This window comes from Oncorhynchus keta, chromosome 14 (genome assembly GCF_023373465.1).
Source record: "Oncorhynchus keta strain PuntledgeMale-10-30-2019 chromosome 14, Oket_V2, whole genome shotgun sequence".
Classification (NCBI taxonomy): domain Eukaryota; kingdom Metazoa; phylum Chordata; class Actinopteri; order Salmoniformes; family Salmonidae; genus Oncorhynchus; species Oncorhynchus keta.
This window is the reverse complement of record NC_068434.1, coordinates 24021653-24038977: the sequence shown is the minus strand read 5'-3', so window position 1 is coordinate 24038977 and position 17325 is coordinate 24021653. Positions and strand designations below refer to the sequence as shown.

General features: G+C 44.0%; 1 protein-coding gene across 1 annotated transcript in view; it reads left to right on the top strand.

Moving 5' to 3' along the window:
- LOC118394045 (voltage-dependent N-type calcium channel subunit alpha-1B-like) overlaps positions 1 to 17325 on the top strand; it is a 159819-nt gene that overhangs the window by 103389 nt on the left and 39105 nt on the right. Inside the window, exons 15-21 of the mRNA XM_052461385.1 lie at positions 697 to 769; positions 889 to 1006; positions 5974 to 6041; positions 6508 to 6614; positions 11347 to 12099; positions 12307 to 12500; positions 14816 to 14942. Coding sequence (XP_052317345.1) covers positions 697 to 769; positions 889 to 1006; positions 5974 to 6041; positions 6508 to 6614; positions 11347 to 12099; positions 12307 to 12500; positions 14816 to 14942 — 1440 coding nt within the window. The remainder of the gene's footprint in view (positions 1 to 696; positions 770 to 888; positions 1007 to 5973; positions 6042 to 6507; positions 6615 to 11346; positions 12100 to 12306; positions 12501 to 14815; positions 14943 to 17325) is intronic.

The following is a 17325-nucleotide window of genomic DNA, read 5'->3' as shown; positions in this document are numbered from 1 at the left end:
CCTGTTCCAGTGAAAAGAAAAGAAACACATTTAGTGAGATGCATAGTGAGATGCATACAGTATTAGATGCACACTATACCCGAAGTCACTTGTTTTATCTATTGTGTTCTATTGTATTTATCTATTATATTTGGTATTTTATCATGATTCACTTGTACAGTTGCACATATTTTTACCTTACTGTACGGTGGATTAAACAGGGTTTTATGCTGACCTGTATTGTCTTTTCTCTAGTTGGGAAACTAATGAGATATGTACTAATGAATGTCTGTATATGCACCAAGGATTTTAGCAGGCAGAGAGAAGACACATTTAGTTTGCTTTCTACATCACTCTCATTGTTGGAAAGTGTAATGAGGTCCCTGTAGATTCTCACATAGCAATACAGAATATCAAGATTAGCATAAATGTATTTTCAACTCCCCATTAGCTAGGAATGTGTTCTGCTGTGAGATCAGCCTTGACGGAGAGGTTTACGTTAGCCAACCAAGCTGTTAGGGCTCTGACAGTAGCAAGATGTACTATAAATATTGTTGCTGGAGCAATGCAATAATATATTATTACTAAGTGTGATTCTTCTACATTTTTCAATGGTCACAAAAGTGATGAGGGATTATCAAATATAGTGTGAACCTGTGTGATAGCCAGGCATAGCTCAAAGTTAGCAACCTCTCTAATCTGTGTTTCCGACTGCAGGTTTAATTTTGAAGAGGAGACACCAACAACAAACTTCGACAACTTTCCAGCAGCCATTCTCACAGTTTTCCAGGTGATGTTTATAAAATGCTCAATGAAGTTGTGCTTTGTTTGCCTTTTGAAAATCACTTTATATTGTAATTACTGTAATACCATTAGCTAAATCCGTGACAATATGTTTGTGTCTCCTAGATTCTGACAGGAGAGGACTGGAATGCGGTGATGTATCATGGGATAGAGTCCCAGGGGGGCGTTCGGTGGGGAATGTTCTCCTCCATCTACTTCATCGTTCTCACCCTGTTTGGAAACTGTATCCTATCTAGATGATCGACCTGCATTGATTAAATCAAATAAAATTGTATTTTTCACATGCTTCGTAAACAACAGGTGTAGACAAACAGTGTATTGTTTACTTATGGGCCCTTCCCAACAATGCAGAGAGAAAAAAAAGATAGTAGCACGAGGAATAAGTACACAATGAGTAATGATAACTTCTCCATAAGCATCACGAGGCCTGTGACAGTAACATGATTTGGCACAGATTTGTACACTATAAGAATTTAAATATACACTGAGTATACCAAACATTAGGAACACCACCCATTTTGCCCTGAAAACAGCCTCAATTCGTCAGGGCATGGGTTCTACAAGCAGTCGAAAGCATTCCACAGGGATGCTGGCCCATGTTGACTCCTGTGCTTCCCACAGTTGTGTCAAGTTGGCTGAATGTCCTTTGGTGGACCATTCTTGATACACATGGGAAACTTGAGCGTGAAAAACCCATCACTGTTGTAGATTTTCACACAAACCTGTGCGCCTGGCACCTACTACCATACCAAAGACACTTGAATCTTTTGTCTTACCCATTCACCCTCTGAATGGCACACATACGCAATCAAATGATTCTTTAACATGTTTCCTTCCCTTCATCTACACTGATTGAAGAGGATTTAACAAGTGACATCAATAAGGGAACCATAGCTTTCAGCTGGATTCACCTGGTCAGTCTATCTCATGGGAAGATCAGGTGTTCTTAATGCTTTGTCTACTCAGTGTATACTGTATAGCAGGGCTTGACATTAACACTTGTCCTCTTGTCTTGGACAACAATATAGATTTAAATTGTCCGAAAAGAAAAGTATAAAAAATCGAACTAAAATCACAATGTCAAACAATTCCTCCGATCAGAGAGGCTAACATTGGAATAATATTCAAATCTATTTTTCATGTACATAAATAAAAAGCCTACATGTCAACGTGTAGGTGATATGCATATTGGCTGCAGCCTCATGTCCAAACCGATACCTTACCGTGAAATGCAATTTTAAGAAAATATTTACTAAATACTAACAAACAAAGAAATAACACAATAAAATAATAATAACGAGGCTAAATACAGGGTGTACCAAGTCAATGTGCGAGGGTACAGGTTAGTCAAGGTAATTGAGGTAATATGTACATGTAGGTAGGGGTAAAGTGACTGTGCATAGATAATAAACAGAGTAGCAGCAGCGTAAAAAAGGGGGGTCAAATCAAATAGTCCAGGTAGCCATTTTGTTAATTGTTCAGCAGACTTATGGCTTGGGGGTAGAAGCTTTAAGGAGCATTTGGACCTCGACTCGGCGCTCCAGTACCGCTTGCTGTGCCATAGCAGAGAAAACAGTCTATGACAATTTGTAGGGCCTTCCACTGACACCGCCTGGTATAGAGGTCCTAGATGGCAGAAAGCTTGGCCCCACATTGGGATACAGAGCTGTTGCCATACCAAGCGGTGATGCAACCAGTCAGAATGCTCTCAATGGTGCAGCTGTAGCACTTTTTGGCACCACACTGCCAGGACTCTGACCTCCTCTCTATAGGCTGTCTCATCATTGTGGGTGATCAGGCCTACCACTGTTGTGTAATTGGCAAACTTAATGATGGTGTTGGAGTCGTGCTTGGCCTCGCAGTCATTGGTGAACAGGGATTACAGGAGGGGACTAAGCATGCACCCCTGAGGGGCCCCTGTGTTGAAGGTCAGTGTGGCAGATGTGTTGTTGCCTACCCGTACCACCTGGGGGCGGCCCGTCAGGAAGTCCAGAATCCAGTTGCAGAGGGAGGTGTTTAGTCCCAGGGTCCTTAGCTTAGGGATGAGCTTCGAGGGCACTATGGCGTTGAACACTTAGCTGTAGTCAATGAATAGCATTCTCACATAGGTGTTCCTTTTGTCCAGGTGGGAAAGGGCAGTGTGGAGTACATGGCCAGGTGGGAAAGGGCCGTGTGGAGTACAATTGAGATTGCATCATCTGTGGATCTGTTGGTGCGGTATGCAAATTGGAATGGGTCTACGTTTTCCGGGATGATGCTGTTGTGAGCCATGACCTGCCTTTCAAAGGACAGGTGTTCTCGTGCATGCTTTAGTGTTGCTTGCCTCGAAGCGAGCATAGATGGCATTTAGCTCATCTGGTAGGCTCGCTTCACTGGGCAACTTATGACTGGATTTCCCTTTGTGATCCATAGTAGTTTGCAAGCCCTGCCACATCCAACAAGCATCCGAGCCGGTGTAGTAGGAATCAATCTAAGTCCTGTATGGACGCTTTCACTGTTTGATAGTTCGTCTGAGGGCATAGCGGGATTTCTCATAAGTGTCTGCATTATTGTCCGCTCCTTGAAAGCGGCAGCTCTAGCCTTTAGGTCAGTGTGGATGTTGCCTGTAATCCATGGCTTCTGGTTAGGGTATATACGTACGGTCACTGTGGGGATGACGTCATCGATGCACTTATTGATGAATCTGGGGACTGATGTGGTGTACTCCTCAATGCCATTGGATATATCCCAGAACATATTCCAGTCTGTGCTCGCAAGACAGTCTTGTAGCTTAGCATCCATGTCATCTGACCACTTCCGTATTGAGTGAGTCACTGGTACTTCCTGCTTTAGTTTTTGCTTGTAAGCAGGAATCGGGAGGATATAATTATAGTCAAATTTGCCTAATGAATTGCGAGGGAGGGCTTTGTACCTGTCATTAGGAGCGCCGTCCCTGGCCGCTAGGAGCGACGCTTCTGAATAAACATTTTCTTGTTTGCTTATGGCATTATACAGTTATGTTAGTGTGGTCTTAGTGCCAGCATTGGTTTGTGGTGGTAAATAGACAGCTACGAAAAATATAGATGAAAACTCTCTTGGTAGATAGTGTGGTCTATAGCTTATCATGACATACTCTACCGCAGGGGAGCAAAACGTCAAAAGCTTGTGCGCCAGCTGTTATTGACAAATAAACACAGGCTACCACCTCTCGTCTTACTTGAGGTAGCTGTTCTGTCTTGCCGATGCACAGAAAATCCAGCCAACTGTTTATCTATGTTGTAGTTCAGCCACGACTCAGTGAAACATAAAATATTACAGTTTTTAATGTCCCGTTGGTAGGATAGTCTCGAACAGAGCTCATCCAGTTTATTCTCAAGTGATTGCATGTTGGCCCATAGGAAGGAGGGTAGAAATGGGTGACCCATTCGCCAACGAATTCTCACAAGGCACCCGGATCCGCGCCTCTGTATCTCAGTCTCCTCTTCATGTGAATGAGGGGGATTGGGGCCTGGTCCAGAAGCAGCAGTAAATCCTTTGCGTCAGACTCATTAAAGAAATAATCTCTGTTTAGATCGAGGTGAGTAATTGCTGTTATGGCATCCAGAAGTTATTTTCGGTCATAGGAGATGGAAGCAGAAACATTACGTACCATAAAAGTTACAAACAATGTGGGAAAAAAAACACACAAAATAGCACAATTGGTTAGGAGCCCGTAAAACAGCCGCCATCCCCTCCGGCACCATTTACTTTCCTATGATCTTCTATGTAGAAGAACCCCTTACCTTCTAACCACTCTTGTATAGCTTGTAAACAAAACATGTTACATGTGCAGGTTCATGAGAGTCTCAGATTTTCATAGATAGCTTTTAACAGTTTGTAACTCAAACCATTTGGACTCTACGGAAATGTTTGTATAAAGTCCTTCGGGATCCACCCTTGTCTCACCAACACTTCTCTAGCTCTGTCCCTGTTTATCACACAAACTAATGGTCTGTAGCTCAAACACAAAATGTTTAAAAGGGCTTCGTCCAAAATGTGCCGGCGGTATAGTGGAACTAATTGGGTTAAAGACTCCCTAACAGCTTCTACCACCAAGCCATAAGACTGCTGAACAGTTAATGAACTGGCTACCCGGACCATTTGCATTGACCCCCTCCCCCCTTTTTTATGCTGCTGCTACTTGCTGTTTATTATCTATGCACGGTCACTTTAACCCTACATACATATTACCTCAATTACCTTGACTAACCTGTACCCCCGCACATTGACTCGGTATCAGTACCACCTGTATATAGCCTCGTTATTGTAATATTTTCTTAACTCTTATTTTTTCTGAACTGGACTGTTGATTAAGGGCTTGTAACTAAGCATTTCATGGTAAGGTCTACCTGTTGATTAAGGGCTTGTAACTAAGCATTTCATGGTAAGGTCTACCTGTTGATTAAGGGCTTGTAACTAAGCATTTCATTTACCTGTTGATTAAGGGGTAAGCAAGGTCTACCTGTTGATTAAGGGCTTGTAACTAAGCATTTCATGGTAAGGTCTATCTGTTGATTAAGGGCTTGCATTTTGTAACTAAGGGCTTGCATTTCATGGTAAGGTCTACCTGTTGATTAAGGGCTTGTAACTAAGCATTTCATGGTAAGGTCTACCTGTTGATTAAGGGCTTGTAACTAAGCATTTCATGGTAAGGTCTACCTGTTGATTAAGGGCTTGTAACTAAGCATTTCATGGTAAGGTCTACCTGTTGATTAAGGGCTTGTAACTAAGCATTTCATGGTAAGGTCTACCTGTTGATTAAGGGCTTGTAACTAAGCATTTCATGGTAAGGTCTACCTGTTGTATTCGACGCATGTGACAAATATATATGCGTTTGATTTGTGTTAAAGGGTCAGTGTTGTATTTTGAGGCAGGCTTGAATATGCAAAGAAGCCAATAGACAGCATGTAGCCTACATTTTGGTCTGATTCTCTATGGTAAAAAATATAGTAATGCATTTTATTTTGTAAAGTGCTCCCTTGCATTATACAATTATGTAAAAATGGTGTTAGACCTTTTTTTTTGGGGGCAAGTGAAAAATCAGTCCTACTTGTCTGAAGGGAAAGTGGCAAAAAATAGTTAATGTCAAGCTCTGCTGTATAGGATGATTAGGATCCGATGTAAATATTGATTGATTGACTGTTTGAACTTACCTGACCACTCACTGATCAGACACTCTGCTCAATGTCTTCTTGGCCATCGCTGTTGACAACCTTGCAAACGCACAGGAGCTCACAAAGGTAATGGTACATATTACAGTAGGGCGTCCAGCCTCGGAACGAGAGAGAGAGAGAGAGAGCAAGAGTTCAGCTGATGATCCATCATAAAAGTCAGCTGTCTAATCAAACGACTCATGGAAATGAATTTCATTGATGCTTGTTGAATTAGACAGGTAATATTCCTATTAGGATATAGAGTGCCTTGCTTTACTAGTTCCTTTACCCTGTCGTCTGGTGCTGTTCTGGGATGACTGCTGTTTGTCCTGGTCAATAACTCAAAGCAATGAATCTCCTAACTGGTTGTAGAATTTTCGACCATTAATATTTCACCTATGGGGAAGAGGCTTAAATCTTCGTGGTCACTCCAGAAAGAGTTGATGACATTGATTTGTTGGCTTGTGGCAGGGCTTATCATCATGTCTCCATTGATGGCCCTCCTACCCACCCCTGTGTGATCTTCTTTCCTCTGTGTGTGTGTACTCCCTAGGACGAGGAGGAGCAGGAGGTGGCCATCACTAAGAAGATGGCCCTCCAGAAGGTCAAGGAGGTGAAGGAGGTCAGCCCCATTTCGGCAGCTAACATCTCCATCACTGCGTAAGTCATGATATGGCGTTTGATCCAGTTTCCCCCTGCTTATCCCCCCCCCTCTAAGCACACCACACTGTCTCCCCCTCCTGAGAGATGCTCTTTTATATTCGTTTTAGTTTGTCTACATGAGATGTTGTGTTGTTTGCGGCTCAATATACTGTAAGTTATATTATCCTGTCTGTAGGCCCAGTTTTTTGTTGATTGTGTTTCGAATGATTTAACCCTTCTGTTCCCAATGTCTGATGTTTTGATAGATCATGTGTTCTCTCTTTGAGTCACTGTAGGGCTCAATGTTGTAAATGTAAGAGAAGCAGTTAGTAAAAGGATTAAGAAGGGTCAGAGATACCTTAATACTCTGGCTCCCACCCCCACATAGGCTACACAGTATGCTGTACACAGGCCAACATGGATCGGAGAGGGCAATGCCAGCAAGGTCATTTCATAAACAATGAGCATAGATTGAGCATGCAACGCTGTACATTCAGACATATGGTTCTGGGGTGTAAACCATTGTTGGACCCCACCACTAATCTCTTTTGAGTGACAGGCACTTAACATAACATGTCAATTGAGCTAGCTAAATAGATAGTCCACATGAGATATTGAGCATATCAGTCATTATATGTGGCACTATATCCTTGTACTGCCATTCACCTATGTATAACATCTGCAATTAGTGTCTTCATAGTAGATGGTAGCAGGATATGTGATTCTGTCCTTGTTTTAAATGTTTTGTCTTAAATGTTTCAAGGCACTGTTTTATCTTATTTTATATTTTTTTAAACATGTGATGTAGCCATCAATTTGAGAACCTTATTAATATTTGTTTTGAGTATTTTTTTCCTCCATATTTCCTCAAACTAATTCTAAATGTAATGTAACTGGACTTGAAACATGGCACCTATAAGTCTCTTGCACAGAATTTTCTGTCTCTGCATTGCGAGATATGACTATATTCACTATTGTCTTGGAGGTTGAACATCTCAAAACTGCTACTATCATTCCTTTGTTTCCTCAGTCTGCTGGTCTCAAACTAAGACTCCCATTGAGTTGACTTCTAATAGGAAAGTACAGGGACAGACAGGTGGATAGATGGAAAGAGGGTGTCCTGTCCTCCTTCTGACCCTGAACTCTCCCCCTCTTTTGTTCTCCCTCCCCCAACTTTTGTTTTTTTGCATGTGCAGTTTTGTAAAGCAAAGTCGAGGTGCACTCTCTTGCAGCTCGTCCGTCTGCAGCGTTAATTCACTGTGAGTGTTTACTCTCCGCTACACTTTACCTCATCACCCTCCTCCTCCTCCTCCTCCCTAGCCCGGGTCCCATTCACTATGTACAGTAGCCAATTCTTCTATTGTTATCATGCCTTTAATGTTGGGCTTGGCTGGAAACGAACACAGAGAGGAGTTGGCTAAAGCCCACACTGGACCACCAGGCTACCCCCCCCTTCCTCCATCTCCCCCTTGACTCCCAACTGAGCATGGTGTCATACCATTATGAGTTTTCCACTGTGTTGAACTGTTGCAGATGAATGTGGAAGCCTGCCTCAGTAATGGGTGTCATGAGATGGTATGCTCATGCTGTATCTACATATGTTTGTCATGATGGACCAGTGAATCCTCGTGACTCTCCCTCTCTAAAGAATGACTTCCTGCCTATACTGGGTTTACCACTCAGAGGTAGTCTGTTGTGCTGCTGGACTGGGCTGGGCTGGGTTAACAGCAAGCCCCTGCTGTGTAGAGCAGACGTTCTGTAGGGGAGATACTGAAAGCCGTTCTCACTCCCTGTCTTAATGACCCACAGCAAAGCCACTAGAAACTGTCGCTGACGCTCAGTGAGTCAGCAGTTCCATCTGAGCAGCTCTGTAATGGCCACCATGTGCCACAGGACCAGATGCCACTGTCAAGCAGCTGGAGAGGCAAAGAACACACACACACACACACACACACACACACACACACACACACACACACACACACACACACACACACACACACACACACACACACACACACACACACACACACACACACACACACACACACACACACACACACACACACACGTGTTTAAGATAAAGTCAAGTACTAAATCTCCTTATTGTAGTTCAATACCAACATCTGGGTCTTTCCCTTGTCTTCTTTAGTTCTAGTTCTCCTCTCAGTGAAGTAAGTTATTTGGTTTCTGTGTTATGTGTGTCGCCCCATGTTTCTCCTCTGTCAGTCTTTATCAACTCTTGTTTCTACCTGTGTTTGTTTTCAATGTCTCCTAACCTGTTAATGGCAGGGAGCTTACTCTTAGTCTGCCCCTTGTTTGTTTCAATGTGCTCCTTTATGTGTTTTAGGAGTTATGTCTGCTCCCCAGTCCATCACTACTTGAGGTCAACTATCTTATGGTGGCCATGTCAATCTACTTGAATAGCATACATACCTTCCTGGTGATGACCATCATCATCATCGTGTTTACATTATTGAAGCAGGATGGAACCAAACTCTTGTCCCGCTTCTTTATTTTGCCCTACATAAGCATGTATCATTTCCTCCTTATACAGTAGTATACCGTACACTATACTGTAAATTTACTCAAATAATCCCCTGCCTCCCCTCCATTCACCCCATGTCAGAGACCTCATAGTTTAGAGCTATACTCTGTTGTCAGGTAAGTAATGGAGGAAAGATTGCAGCCCTGGGGTTGACCACTAGGCAAGAACAAGTAGACATGATAGTATACAGTTGAAGTCGGAAGTGTACATACATTTAGGTTTGAGTCATTAAAATTTGTTTTTCAACCACTCCACACATTTCTTGTTAACGAACTATAGTTTTGACAAGTCGGTTAGGACATCTACTTCGTGCATGACACAAGTAATTTTTCCAACAATTGTTTACAGACAGATTATTTCACTTATAATTCACTGTATCACAATTCCAGTGGGTCAGAAGTTTACATACACTGAGTTGACTGTGCCTTTAAACAACTTGGAAATTCCAGAAAATGATATCATGGCTTTAGATGCTTCTGATAGGTTAATTGACGTCATTTGAGTCAATTGGAGGTATACCTGTGGATGAATTTCAAGGCCTACCTCCAAACTCAGTACCTCTTGGAAAAATCAAAATAAGTCAGCCAAGACCTCAGAAATAAATGGTGGACCTCCACAAGTCTGGTTCATCCTTGGGAGCCATTTCCAAACGCCTGAAGGTACCACGCTCATCTGTACAAACAATAGTATGCAAGTATAAACACCATGGGGACCACACAGCCGTCATACCACTCAGCAAGGAGACGCATTCTGTCTCCTAGAGATGAACGTACTTTGTTTGCGAAAAGTGCAAATCAATCCCAGAACAACAGCAAAGGACCTTGTGAAGATGCTGGAGGAAACAGGTACAAAATATCTATATCCACAGTAAAACGAGTCCTATATCGACTTAACCAGAAAAGTCACTCAGCATGGAAGAAGCCACTCCTCCAAAACCAGCATAGAAAGGTCAGACTACGGTTTGCAACTGCACATGGGGACAAAGATCGTACTTTTTGGAGAAATGTCCTCTGGTCTGATGAAACAAAAATAGAAATGTTTGGCCATAACCGTGAAGTATGGGGGTGGCAGCATCATGTTGTGGGGTGCTTTGCTGCAGGAGGGACTGGTCCACTTCACAAAATAGATGGCATCATGAGGAAGGAAAATTATGTGCATATATTGAAGCAACATCTCAAGACATCAGTCAGGAAGTAAAAGCTTGGTCGCAAATCGTTCTTCCAAATGGACAATGACCCCAAGCATACTTCCAAAGTTGTGGCAAAATGGCTTAAGGACAACAAAGTCAAGGTATCGGAGTGGCCATCACAAACCTCAATCTTACAGAAAATTTGAAGTGCAGAACTGAAAAAGCGTGTGCGAGCATGGAGGCCTACATATCCTGACTCAATTACACCAGCTCTGTCAGGAGAAATGGGTCAAAATTCCCCACACTTATTGTGGGAAGCTTGTGGAAGGCTACCTGAAACGTTTGACCCAAGTTAAACAATTTAAAGGCAATGCTACCAAGTACTAATATGTAAGCTTCTGACCCACTGGGAATGTGATGAAATAAATAAAAGCTGAAATAAATCTTTCTCTCTACTACTATTCTGACATTTCACATTCTTAAAATAAACTGGTGATCCTAAATGACCTAAGACAGGGAATTTTTACTAGGATTAAATGTCAGAAATTTGGAAAAACTGAGTTTAAATGTACTTGGCTGTATGTATGTAAACTTCTGACTTCAACTGTATATAGTTGTCATGCTGTTGTAGGAAAGTTAATTCTGTTTTATACACAGCAAAGGAAGTAATGTATGATCTATTGGAATACGTGTGGTAGGAAGACTACTGATTTAGAATGCATGTGTTCAACCATTTCAAAATACTCTAAAGACACGCAAATGAAGTATGTCAGAGCATGGCTTTGGTCTACCATGCTTGGCCTGTCCATAAAGGCTTTCTTTTTACCTGTGGTAATGGAGAGGGAACAGGCTGTTTTGCTGTGAAGAAACCTCCATCGTACTTGCATGCTGTATATAATTCAGCATGCAGGAGTTTTATGTCTTCTGATATGTGATGTATTCCATAATTCTGTTTTTATCCTTCTCTTCAAATACATCAAATACATGTAACTCATGCAGTAAAGGAGAGCTTTTCAGTGTACCCTATTAAAGGTGAACTACCTTGTCCCTCTGCTCTGTCTGTCCACCTGCAGTATGGATCAGCAGAAGTCTCTGAAGATGATGTCAGTGTGGGAGCAGCGCACCACTCAGCTGAGGAGACACAACCTGCGGGCTAGCAGTGAGGCCCTGTACAGCGAGCTGGACCCTGAGGAGAGGCTACGCATGTCCTCCGCCCTGCACATCCGCCCTGACATGAAGACCCACCTGGACCGGCCCCTGGTCGTGGAGCCCCACGATGGCCCCGGCCCCATGGGCTACCTCAAGCCCTGGACCCCTGAGGAGACAGATAACCCTGGGGACCCAGCCGGCCCCCAGCCACGTAGGCGCCACCGGGACAGGGAGAGACCCATCGACAAGGCCAATGAGATTGGAGATTCAGGCAAAGAGGGTAGGCACCATGTCCATCACAGTCGCAGCAAGGACCCCAACGGGACTCGGTATAAGGAGGGGAAGAGTGAGCGGTCGCACAGCCGAGAGGGTGGCAGGAGGCACCACCAGCAGACCTCAGTGGACGAGGGAGGTGGAGGGGGAACTGGGACGGGAGAGAGAGAGCACCGCCACCACCACTCCCACAGACAGGCCAGAGAGGGTAATGGCACTGTCAACAGCGGACGCAAGGATGAGCGCAGGTCACGCCACAAAGATGGCCGCTCGGGAGAGATATGCTCCAGGAGAGAGAACAGGGCCAATGGGGAGAGGAGGAGACAGAAGACCCACAGTTACAGGGGCAAGTCCACACTGGAGGGAGAGGAGCACAGTGAGAGGGAGAGGGGGAAGGGCCACAGGTAAGACTGTCTCAGTCCCTGGCTCTCTCTCTTACGTCTCCAGATGACTTCTGCATGACTATATTCGTTAACTACTGCAAATCTATATGGCATATCATTTTGCAATGATGAAAGCATATCCCATAACGTTATTTTAGAGGAACAGATGTCTACTTAGTACCAGAGATCAATGAGTTTTGCTCTATGGTCATTTCCTCTGTTTCCCAGGGACAGATATGTGGAATCTGAGGGCGACTCCATGGCCACTAGCACCCAGCAGGACCCTGGAGATCAGAGGTGGGGCACAGAGATACCTGAAGACTCAGACAACCAGAGGAATGTCAGACGGACAGGACGGACGGCCATCCACATCCCCCCTGTCACCATCACCTCCCCGCCTGGGGAGATCACCCTTATCCCCAGTCAGTACCAACAATAACCCCAACACTCATCCCCAGTCAGTTCCAACCTTAACCCTAACACTCATCCCCAGTCAGTACCAACAATAACCCTAACACTCATCCCCAGTCAGTACCAACAATAACCCTAACACTCATCCCCAGTCAGTACCAACCTTAACCCTAACACTCATCCCCAGTCAGTACCAACAATAACCCTAACACTCATCCCCAGTCAGTACCAACAATAACCCTAACACTCATCCCCAGTCAGTACCAACCTTAACCCTAACACTCATCCCCAGTCAGTACCAACCTTAACCCTAACACTCATCCCCAGTCAGTACCAACAATAACCCTAACACTCATCCCCAGTCAGTACCAACTTAACCCTAACACTCATCCCCAGTCAGTACCAACAATAACCCTAACACTCATCCCCAGTCAGTACCAACCTTAACCCTAACACTCATCCCCAGTCAGTACCAACCTTAACCCTAACACTCATCCCCAGTCAGTACCAACAATAACTCTAACACTCATCCCCAGTCAGTACCAACCTTAACCCTAACACTCATCCCCAGTCAGTACCAACCTTAACCCTAACACTCATCCCCAGTCAGTTTCGTAAATCTATTTTCACTCTAGTACTGTTAGTTCAGTGTCCTGTGTTGCTGAGGTGTACAGTGCCTTGTGAAAGTATTCGGCCCCCTTGAACTTTGCGACCTTTTGCCACATTTCAGGCTTCAAACATAAAGATATAAAACTGTATTTTTTTGTGAAGAATCAACAACAAGTGGGACACAATCATGAAGTGGAACGACATTTATTGGATATTTCAAACTTTTTTAACAAATCAAAAACAGAAAAATTGGGCGTGCAAAATTATTCAGCCCCTTTACTTTCAGTGCAGCAAACTCTCTCCAGAAGTTCAGTGAGGATCTCTGAATGATCCAATGTTGACCTAAATGACTAATGATGATAAATACAATCCACCTGTGTGTAATCAAGTCTCCGTATAAATGCACCTGCACTGTGATAGTCTCAGAGGTCCGTTAAAAGCGCAGAGAGCATCATGAAGAACAAGGAACACACCAGGCAGGTCCGAGATACTGTTGTGAAAAAGTTTAAAGCTGGATTTGGATACAAAAAGATTTCCCAAGCTTTAAACATCCCAAGGAGCACTGTGCAAGCGATAATATTGAAATGGAAGGAGTATCAGACCACTGCAAATCTACCAAGACCTGGCCGTCCCTCTAAACTTTCAGCTCATACAAGGAGAAGACTGATCAGAGATGCAGCCAAGAGGCCCATGATCACTCTGGATGAACTGCAGAGATCTACAGCCGAGGTGGGAGACTCTGTCCATAGGACAACAATCAGTCGTATATTGCACAAATCTGGCCTTTATGGAAGAGTGGCAAGAAGAAAGCCATTTCTTAAAGATATCCATAAAAAGTGTTGTTTAAAGTTTGCCACAAGCCACCTGGGAGACACACCAAACATGTGGAAGAAGGTGCTCTGGTCAGATGAAACCAAAATTGAACTTTTTGGCAACAATGCAAAACGTTATGTTTGGCGTAAAAGCAACACAGCTAATCACCCTGAACACACCATCCCCACTGTCAAACATGGTGGTGGCTGCATCATGGTTTGGGCCTGCTTTTCTTCAGCAGGGACAGGGAAGATGGTTAAAATTGATGGGAAGATGGATGGAGCCAAATACAGGACCATTCTGGAAGAAAACCTGATGGAGTCTGCAAAGACCTGAGACTGGGACGGAGATTTGTCTTCCAACAAGACAATGATTCAAAACATAAAGCAAAATCTACAATGGAATGGTTCAAAAATAAACATATCCAGGTGTTAGAATGGCCAAGTCAAAGTCCAGACCTGAATCCAATCGAGAATCTGTGGAAAGAACTAAAAACTGCTGTTCACAAATGCTCTCCATCCAACCTCACTGAGCTCGAGCTGTTTTGCAAGGAGGAATGGGAAAAATGTTCAGTCACTCGATGTGCAAAACTGATAGAGACATACCCCAAGCGACTTACAGCTGTAATCGCAGCACAAGGTGGCGCTACAAAGTATTAACTTCAGGGGGCTGAATAATTTTGCACGCCCAATTTTTCAGTTTTTGATTTGTTAAAATGTTCTGAAATATCCAATAAATGTCGTTCCACTTCATGATTGTGCCCCACTTGTTGTTGATTCTTCACAAAAATATACAGTTTTATATCTTTATGTTTGAAGCCTAAAATGTGGCAAAAGGTCGCAAAGTTCAAGGGGGGCGAATACCTTCGCAAGGCACTGTATCTAAAGCTTTGTATGTGTCCCAGTGAACAGTATAGACTGTGAGACCATACCTATGAACAAGGAGAAGAAGACCCTGGAGGCGTTGACTCGGACCGGACCCAGACCCATCCTCCCCTACAGCTCCATGTTTGTGTTTGGCCAGACCAACATGTGAGTGGGTCACGTGGCGTGGGCAGCTCTATACTATATGCTACATAACTCATACCATTCAAACCACACGCACTCTGCCGTCCATGAGAACATTGTCACATGGTCCCACTTTTAAATCCTGTTAACATTATAGTGCATATCTTAAAGTCAATTGACTAGCACTTTCCTTTAAATCCACACACTCACTCAAATGTCCATCTTTGTAGATTTCCTGTAAACCTTTGCATAAACCTACGATCAATTAACAGCAAACTGTGATAGCCTGTCTATATGCAGCCAGCCATTGTGTTAGCCTTTTGTTATAGTGTTGACTATCATTCACTATCATTCATATGTCATCATATCATCACTGTATATTATCAACTCAATTCTCTATGTGTAATTTAATTACGCAATTTAAACTAATCATGTAACTTTAATTAACTAGGAAGTCGGGGCACATTTACATTACATTTACATTACATTTAAGTCATTTAGCAGACGCTCTTATCCAGAGCGACTTACAAATTGGTGCATTCACCTTATGACATCCAGTAGAATAGTCACTTTACAATAGTGCATCTAAATCTTAAAGGGGGGTGAGAAGGATTACTTATCCTATCCTAGGTATTCCTTAAAGAGGTGGGGTTTCAGGTGTCTCTGGAAGGTGGTGATTGACTCCACTGTCCTGGCGTCGTGAGGAGTTTGTTCCACCATTGGGGGCCAGAGCAGCGAACAGTTTAGACTGGGCTGAGCGGGAACTGTACTTCCTCAGTGGTAGGGAGGCGAGCAGGCCAGAGGTGGATGAACGCAGTGCCCTTGTTTGGGTGTAGGGCCTGATCAGAGCCTGGAGGTACTGAGGTGCCGTTCCCCTCACAGCTCCGTAGGCAAGCACCATGGTCTTGTAGCGGATGCGAGCTTCAACTGGAAGCCAGTGGAGAGAGCGGAGGAGCGGGGGGTGACGTGAGAGAACTTGGGAAGGTTGAACACCAGACGGGCTGCGGCGTTCTGGATGAGTTGTAGGGGTTTAATGGCACAGGCAGGGAGCCCAGCCAACAGCGAGTTGCAGTAGTCCAGACGGGAGATGACAAGTGCCTGGATTAGGACCTGCGCCGCTTCCTGTGTGAGGCAGGGTCGTACTCTGCGGATGTTGTAGAGCATGAACCTACAGGAACGGGCCACCGCCTTGATGTTAGTTGAGAACGACAGGGTGTTGTCCAGGATCACGCCAAGGTTCTTAGCGCTCTGGGAGGAGGACACAATGGAGTTGTCAACCGTGATGGCGAGATCATGGAACGGGCAGTCCTTCCCCGGGAGGAAGAGCAGCTCCGTCTTGCCGAGGTTCAGCTTGAGGTGGTGATCCGTCATCCATACTGATATGTCTGCCAGACATGCAGAGATGCGATTCGCCACCTGGTCATCAGAAGGGGGAAAGGAGAAGATTAATTGTGTGTCGTCTGCATAGCAATGATAGGAGAGACCATGTGAGGTTATGACAGAGCCAAGTGACTTGGTGTATAGCGAGAATAGGAGAGGGCCTAGAACAGAGCCCTGGGGGACACCAGTGGTGAGAGCGCGTGGTGAGGAGACAGATTCTCGCCACGCCACCTGGTAGGAGCGACCTGTCAGGTAGGACGCAATCCAAGCGTGGGCCGCGCCGGAGATGCCCAACTCGGAGAGGGTGGAGAGGAGGATCTGATGGTTCACAGTCCACCACGGGAATATGTTGTTTATAGAGTTTCAATTTCCCGAATATAACTCTTCTGATATTTTCATGTCTTATCGATTACATTCACGTATTAATGGATTATTACCTCATCAATCATATTCTGAATGTCTCAAACCCTTGGCTATCTGCTCGAAACCTAGCCTAGATAATGAATCAGCAATATACAAATTGGCTTAATTAGTTATTTACTAACTAACTTAATCAATCACAGAATTCCATAAACACACACACAAATAGGTCATACATTGGTTACTGACTTGATAGAAAAGTCCCTAGTGGGCTAAGCCGATATGACGGCTTGGTAGACAATGAAAGGGGGTGGGGACACTCAAGAGCGGGAAACTCAGAGAAGATAACTACACTCATAGCAATTGCTAATACTTTGAACATGAACAACCGCTCATCCGAAAATAAATAGCAATTTACAATTTTTGGCTGTCCCTCTCTGCGATCGCCGGTCTGTCTGCTGGATAGTCAGTCTACAGGAAGCCTCTGGTTTATCCACCAGAGATCAGAGTCCATCGGAGTTTTAGGTTGTTATAATGGATACTTCAGAGTCCCATTCAGAAATGTTCTTAGATTGAATGCATTTACCAGACTAAAGTATTTAAACAGCTGCAGCCTGAATAATTGATCTTTAGTTTGTAGATTTCTTAGCCATTTCAATGTGGGGAC